This window comes from Anolis sagrei, chromosome 3 (genome assembly GCF_037176765.1).
Source record: "Anolis sagrei isolate rAnoSag1 chromosome 3, rAnoSag1.mat, whole genome shotgun sequence".
NCBI classification, from domain to species: domain Eukaryota; kingdom Metazoa; phylum Chordata; class Lepidosauria; order Squamata; family Dactyloidae; genus Anolis; species Anolis sagrei.
The window spans coordinates 70,964,001-70,972,213 of record NC_090023.1 but is presented as its reverse complement, the minus strand read 5'-3'; the positions used below and the strand labels follow the sequence as shown (position 1 = coordinate 70,972,213).

Below are 8,213 nucleotides of genomic sequence, written 5' to 3'. Positions count from 1 at the left end.
GCCTCTATAAATGCCCCTCGACCAGGGCCGGCTGAACCATTAGGCAAATTCTCCGGGGCGCTCTTGCCCCCCCCCCCCGGCCCACCCGTCCTCTCCCTGCCAGGCAAAGGATCGGCCACTCGTCAGGCCTCACCTTCCCTTGCCTGGGCACCGAGGGAAAGGGAGCCGTACAGCCCTCAGCCTCGCTGGGCCCGACGCGGGGTGGGCAGGAGGCGCTTTTCAAGATGGACCTCGCTCAACAAGTGCCGGTCCCTTCTTTCTTCTGCCACGGCCGGCCGTGGGGCGCCTTCCCGCCTGTTTGGCAGGTGGGCGCGCAAACGGGTCGCGTGAAAGGCACCTTTAATTAACAAACCCCTTTCATGTGGCTCGGCCTGTGCGCCCACTCGCCAAACAGGCAGGAAGTTGTCCCAAGGCCACGGCAGAAAAAAGAAGGGAAAGGGCGGCTGAAGGAATAAGGCCCCTCCTCTACTTCCTCTTTTCTTGCCCTGCAACACTTGCAATCCTATCCGGGCTCCAAGCAGCAGCAAGAGGGGTTTTGCAGTAGCAGCAGCAGGAGGAGGAAGAGATGTAAGAAGACGGTGATGGCACAAGCAGCAGCAAGAGGAACAGGAGGAGGAAATGCCAGCTCCTTCCTTCCTTCCTTCCTTCCTTCTCCTCCTGTTTCATCCTCTCCATTCTTGCAGCCTCGTGTTCCAGCCCCAGGAACACGGAGTCATCTTTGCCCCCAAAGAAAGTACTCCAGCACATCAAGGTTTGCTGCTTTGAATTGGACTCTATGGCAGGGTTTGGGGTTTGTTTTGTTTTGCACCCCTCTTTGCCCTGCCTCCTTCACCTCTTCTCTGCTGGAGGTTTCCTCCCCAGAGAGAAAAGGCAGCAGCGAGAAAGAGGGGAGCCAAGGCTGGCCTCCTCGTCCTCCTGCCTTTCGCTGAGTTTCTTCCCTCCTTGGCAGGGCTCCCTTGTTGTTTTCTAGGTCACCCCTCTCACCTTCCAATGTCCGCCCAAAGGATCCAAGGAACTTTCTCAAGGGAAGGGTCGGCTATGATCCGGTTGATTCCCCCCTCACTCATCCCTCACCAAGGCTGGGTCTACACACTGCCATATACAACCCACATATCTGATTTGAACTGGATGATATGAGTCTGCACTGCCACAGAAAACAGTTCAAAGCAGATACTCTGGATTTTGTATGGCAAATAAATGACTTAGCCTACATTTGATTTAAACCGGATTATATTAAAACCTTGTCCACTGCCATAAAATCCAGATTATCTGCTTCTACATTATTCTACATTGCCATATACAATCCAGAATATCTGTTTTGAACTGGATTGTATTAAACCCCTTCTCCACAGCCATATAAAATGCAGATTATCTTCTTTAAACTGGATTATATTAAGACCTTTCTCCACTGCAATATAAAATCTGGATTGTTTTATTTGCACTGGATTTTATTAAGCCTATTCTGCATTGCCATATACAATCCAGAATATCTGTTTTGAACTGGATTGTATTAAACCCCTTCTCCTCAGCCATATAAAATGCAGATTATCTTCTTCAAACTGGATTATATTAAGACCTTTTTCCATATAAAATCCAGATTATTTGCTTTGGACTGGATTATATTAAGCCTATTCTACATTGCCATATACAATCCAGATTATCTGCTTTGGACTGGATTGTTTTAAACCTTTTCTCCATAGCCATATAAAATGCAGATTATCTTCTTCAAACGGGATTATATTAAGACCTTTTTCCACTGCAATATAAAATCTGGATTATTGTATTTGAACTGGATTATATTAAGACCCTTTTCCACTGCCGTATAAAATCCAGATTATCTGCTTTGGACTGGATTATATTAAGACCCCTCTACACGGCCATATACAATCCAGAATATCTGTTTTGAACTGGATTATATTATGCTCCTTCTCCACAGCCATATAAAATGCAGATTACCTTCTTCAAACTGGATTATATTAAGACCCTTCTACACTGCCATCTACAATCTGGATTATCTGCTTCAAATGGGATTGTATTAAACACCTTCTCCACAGTCATATATAATCCAAATTATCTCCTTTAAACGCCACTCAAAAACAGGGGAATTCCAGACAGCAACCAATCAAGTGCCAGTGGACACCTCCCATACAAAGGATGCCTCCAGGCAACAACACTAATTAAGCTGTTGTAGGTTTTTTCTGGCTATATGGCCATGTTCTAGAGGCATTCTCTATTGATGTTTTGCCTGCATCTATGGCAAGCATCCTCAGAGGTAGTGAGGTCTGTTGGAAGTAGGAAAGTGGGTTTATATACCTGTGGAATGACTAGGTTGGGGCAAAGAACTCTTGGGAGCTAGGTGTGAATGTTTCAACTGACTACCTTGATTAGCGTTTGAAGGCCTGGCTGTGCCTGGGAGAATCTTTTGTTGAGAGGTGATTAGATGTGCCTGATTGCTTCCCCTCTGCTGTTTTGCTGTTATAACTTTAGAGTTTTTTTTTTTTAATACTGGTAGCCATATTTTGTTCTCTTCCTTTATGTTGAAATTGTCCACATGCTTGTGTATTTCAATGGCTTCTCTGTGTAGTCTGACATGGTGGTTGTGAGAGTGGTCCAGCATTTCTGTGTTCTCAAATTTCTGTGTTCTCAAATAAAGTTGTTGTTGTTATTGTTGTTTGAAACACAACAAGATTAGTACACAGCGAACAAATCACTATGCTGGGAGTTGTATTGGATCACACATCAGACACTTACCAAGTGTCTAGGACTATGTGTTATATCAGCGAATAATGTGTGTAGATCCCAGCAGGGGGCCTTTTCACCTCTACCTTCTACCTTTTATTTTTCAGTGATTGGTTGGGGGGGGGGGGGCACCAAAATAATGTTTGCTTACCTTTGGAAATTACCTAGGGCCGCCTCTGTGCGCAAGCAGCATAGCGTAGGGTCCCAGCTATCCTACTATTGCCTTAAAGTGGTTGCCTCAGATAGCAAATGCAGGTGTTGAAGACCCATCTGCTAAGTGCAGTCTTTTACTCCTAAATGAACCAGCTGCTTTCAAGTGTGGTAGGGGGCACTCTCTCATCATTGGTTTTGAAGAAAGACTCAATTGTCAACCCATTTTTTTCATGGGGAATGAGAAGTGGTATCATCATTTTTTTTTATCTCGGACAGCAAAAGTATTGAATTAGCCCTCTGTGCCAACCAATAAAAGATGCCACATGGGTGCAACTACACCAGTTGATGTTGTTGAACTAGAAACAATTGTCATGTCTGAGAACATTATCTCCTCCAATGGCTACTGGTTGAGATAATTATGTATAATCTTCAGAATCACAGGCAAAATTGCTAAGTAACATGAAAAGCAAGGTATAGTTGCAGTTATGCCTTGCTGGCAAACTACCCATAATTAATTAGTTGGCCACCATGTGAATAGCATTTTGGACTGTATAGGTCTTGGGTATCATCCAACAAGGCTGTTCTTATAGAAAGGCATTAATAAATTTCCTCTCCCCGTGAAATGGGGAGAGAGAAAATGGTTTGTCTGCCTCCCATGAGGCAGGGATGGGTTCCAATGGAACCTTCCAGAGGACTAGGGGGTGTGGCCTGTTTATACAAGCCAGCCCCCACCCAGGCTCATTCTGACCCTGGAAGCTGGAGAGTGAGAACGCAGTGACGACCAGGGAGAAGACAAGATTGAAGAAAGGGGAAGAAAGAAGAAAAGAGAAGACAGAGTGAAGGCAGACTAAAGAGGTCTGAAGATTGGGAGAAGATCTGAGTGAAGAGGAGAATGGAGTGAAGAACTCAAGAAAGAAGACCAGATGAAGCAGAAGGGAAAAAGAATACCTACAGGTCTGTGTCGGGGCCCTGTGGGGGTGGGCGGCACCCCCTCCTCCTGGAAGGCCTGTGGGTCGCTTCATCGGGGGTCTGGTTTCGAGCACCCACCCCCCCTCCCGCTTCCTGCCTCTTCTTTCCTCGTCCTTTGGCCAGGCCCGCTCGTGGAGGCTTAGGCCGAGCTCGGCCTTGGATCGCCATGTGGGCCTGGTGTGAGGTCATTACTGCAGCAGGTTTCTGTTTCATATGCCGGCTGGGCCCTCCTGATACTGGTTTCAGTTTTGGTTTGGTTGCACTTGATGGCGGCCATTTTAGGAGAAGAGGCGGCCGCCATTTTGGGCTAACCTTGAGCTGGGCCGGCTCGGGCATTTTGTCAGTGCAAACAGCTGGCTGGTTGATGATTTAAACCAGCTTTGCAAATGAATTGGAGCTCCTGCTATTAGATCCAGCTTCTAATTAAAATAAAATAAAATAAATAAAAAATTTAAATTACGCCAGGAGGGGAGCTCCTGCTGTTAGATCCAGCTCCTGATAGCAAAATAAATAAATACCGCTGGGGGGGGAGCTCCTGCTGTTAGATCCAGCTTCTGATAACAAAAAAAACGCCAGGAGGGGAGCTCCTGCTGTTAGATCCAGCTTCGGATAGCAACAAAAAATTATGCCTGGAGGTGAGCTCCTGCTGTTAGATCCAGCTTTGGATAGCAAAATAAATAAATAAATAAATAATGCCAGGAGGTGAGTTCCTGCTGTTAGATCCAGCTTCTGACAGCAAAATAAATAAATAAATAAATAAATAATGCCAGGAGGGGAGCTCCTGCTGTTAGATCCAGCTTTGGATAGCAACAAAAAATTACGCCAGGAGGTGAGCTCCTGTTGTTAGATCCAGCTTCGGATAGCAAAAAAAAATACGCCAAGAGGTGAGCTCCTGCTGTTAGATCCAGCTTCGGATAACAAACAAAAAAAATTACGCCAGGAGGGGAGCTCCTGCTGTTAGATCCAGTTTCTGATAGCAACAAAATATTACGCCAAGAGGTGAGCTCCTACTGTTAGATCCAGCTTCTGATAGCAACAAAAATTTAAATTAAATTACGCCAGGAGGGGAGTTCCTGCTGTTAGATCCAGCTTCTGATAGCAAAAATAAATAAATAAATAATGCCAGGAGGGGAGCTCCTGCTGTTAGATCCAGCTTCTGATAGCAAAAAATTAATTAATTAATTAATTAAATAAAATAATTACGCCAGGAAGTGAGCTCCTGCTGTTAGATCCAGCTTCGGATAGCAACAAAAAATTACGCCAGGAGGTGAGCTCCTGCTGTTAGATCCAGCTTCGGATAGCAAAAAAAAAAAAAACCAACCAAACAAAAAAAATTACTCCAGGAGGGGAGCTCCTGCTGTTAGATCCAGCTTCTGATAGCAAAAAAAATTAATTAAAATTAATTACGCCAGGAGGGGAGCTCCTGCTGTTAGATCCAGCTTCCGATAGGGATATCTTTGCGGTATGCAAATGTGAGTAGATCAATAGGCCCCATCAGTCAGCGACAGTTCATCAGGCAGACCACATGAGCATAGGGCTTGCTTAAGCCAGTCAGGTTCAAAGTCTGTTTACCATTGATAGATCACAGGTGGGAAGTGAGCTGCTGAGGTTAGCTCCAGCTTGAACTGATGACATTTTAGAGGAGACCAGCATTCTTTGCTATATTTGATGGAGCAGCATCAATTTTTCCTTCAGGATGGCGCCAAAGAAGAACATGAGCTGCTCTAAGGGACAGGGGCCGGCCAAGAAGATGCCGGCGAAACGCCCCCCCCCCCCTCCTCACGAGTCATCATCAGAGGATGAGGGCGTTTCGGCCGAGGACATCGAGGCCTTAATGGCCAGAATGGATAAGTTTGAGAGGGAGAGGGGTTTGCCGGTGAGGGAGGCCGGGCCGCGCCTGGCTCGACGGGCTAGTACTAAGCTAATCTTTAAGAGTTTGCTTTCTCGCATGTCTCCACTAGAGTCTGCTCGAAAAGCTGGGACTCAAGAAGGAGAGCAGGCGACCCAGTCAGAGTCCAACCAGCCAGACGGTGATCCCGGGGCTCGGGCTTTATCTCAGCCCCAGACAATGGCTGTCCAAGCTCCAGCGGCGAGTTCAACGATAACAACTGGGCCCATGGTGGCCCAAGCAGAACCGCAGAGCACTGCAACAGCTGGTCAAGTGCCGACAGCGAGGCCAGCCGTGACATCTACGCCCAAGCCGGCTGACCCAGTGCTGCCAGCACGTCAGAGTCAACCTTCCGCGCTTGAAATCATGGTGTCGACCAACCCCTCTTTGCAACCTGCTGTCCCGGAGGGACCCTCCATGTCTACAGGTAACAGCACCACACTGGTTTGGCCCTGGGGCCAAAATCAGACGCAAACTACATCACTTACTCACACGGATTCAGCGCCGGCTGCACCTGGGGTTTCGGTCATTAAGGCCGTTTCCCATGACACTGCTGTGGCCCCAATATCCCTAGAAGTGGCTAGAACGGGGGAGGCCGACCAATTTTGGGGAACTGACAAATGGGTTCTGCCGATAATTTCTACGGCGGCCTCGGCCTCTCTAGGGGCCCATTTGTCTCAAAAAACCATTGATAAGATCCTCAGGAATGAATATATAGATATTTTTTCTGTATACTTTAGAGAATTAGAGAAGAAGGAAAAAGAGGATCTGGATGAGGAATGCAAAGAAAAATTAAAGAAGAGGAGGGTGCAACAAAATTGGAAAAACTGGATAGCTTGCTACACCATTTATGCATCCTTGATAGTTGAGGCTCATCCATATAGGGCTAAGTCCCTGTTTAAATATCAAAATATAATTCATGGGGCATATGTTAATTACTCCGGTCAGGCGTGGCTGGTTTATGATAGCCGCTTTCGTGCTGAGGCTGCCACGATGCCTAATAAGCAATGGGACCTCATTGATAGTCAGCTGTGGATGGAGGTAATGAATACAACCAGATTGTCTCTGGTGAGAAGGCCGGTAGTGACCACACCATCCAAAACACTAGGGGAGGTCAGCCCTTTCGGCAAGGAGGCCCAGCATAACAGCCACAAAGAAAAGAGCATATGTGCTGGGACTATGCGGCGCAGGGAGCTTGCTCCTGCAAGAACTGCAGATTTCAACACGCCTGTACAATATGCCAGGGTAACCACGCAGCTAAGACCTGCTATAAAGGAAAGCCCGCAAGATTTAATCCAAGGGACGCCCAGTTTCATAGAAAGAACCCTGCCCAGGCTAATGTTCAGAAAGGGCCCCAGCCCAGTCAAGGTGGGTCCTCTTAGTGGTTGGCTGGAAATATACCCTGACAGAGCTGAGGCAATTTATTTGCTTCGTGGCTTTATGGATGGTTTCCGGATTCCGGCCCTTGGGCCGTGTTCTCCCTGTTTATCTCCTAATTTGAAATCTGTTATAGGCTTGGAGGCAGTGGTCAAACAAAAAATAGATAAAGAGGTAAAGGAGGGCAGGGTTCTGGGACCATTTTCTGCACCCCCCATGCCTTAGTTTAGGTTTTCCCCGTTGGGAATAGTGCCCAAAAAAGCCATCAGTCAATCTCGCCTCATTCATCATTTGTCTTACCCCAGAGGGGGCTCTGTGAATGATGCCATTCCCGATGAGCAATGCTCAGTAAACTACACATCTTTTGATTCAGCAGTGCGGTTGCTGCGGCGTTGTGCCTCTGGCTGAGGAAAAACGGAAGGTCCCCATACGGTTTTGACCTTTTTGGGGATAGAATTAGATACAGTTAATCAATTTTCCAGGCTGCCGGCGGCAAAGGTTGAGGGTTTGATAGATAAGTTAGAACACTTTTTGTCACGGCAGAAGGCTACCTTAAGGGAGTTTCAACAGATAATTGGCCATCTAAATTTTGCCTGTAAGGTAATAGCACCTGGCCGGGCGTTTCTTCGCAGACTTTGTGATGCTATCTCGGGTGTAGCCATGCCAGACCATCACATTAGGATAACGCTAGCTATAAAGTCTGATTTGTTCATTTGGCTACAATTCCTTCGCCAATTTAATGGAGTTTCGTTTTGGCGACAGGAGATGATGGTTAAGAATGCTTTACAAGTCTCATCGGACGCTTCAGGCGCCATAGGGTTTGGAGTTTGCTTTGAGGGACACTTTAGGCAGCATTATAAATTACCTGAGTCCATGCCGGTGCCTTATGAGCACTTGGCTCAGTTTTGTGTTTACCACAAAAGGAGAGGTTTGGCCCCACAATCCATCAAATCAAAGTTGTCAGCGCTCGCATATTGGTTTAAGGCCCAGGGCCTTAGCGATCCCACTGACGACTTTCGCATCCACAAAATTATAGCCGGATGGTCCAGGCAGTGCGGGCATCCCAAGGAGGACCGCCAGCCCTTGA

General features: G+C 46.9%; 1 protein-coding gene across 1 annotated transcript; it reads left to right on the top strand.

The window, feature by feature from the left end:
• The first annotated feature begins 3,502 nt into the window (after positions 1-3,502).
• LOC137096562 (uncharacterized) lies at positions 3,503-8,213 on the top strand. Its single transcript, XM_067466231.1, has 3 exons — positions 3,503-3,846; positions 5,823-7,117; positions 8,163-8,213. Exons 1-3 carry the CDS (start codon positions 3,816-3,818, stop codon positions 8,211-8,213), a joined length of 1,377 nt encoding a protein of 458 aa, XP_067322332.1. The 5' UTR covers positions 3,503-3,815.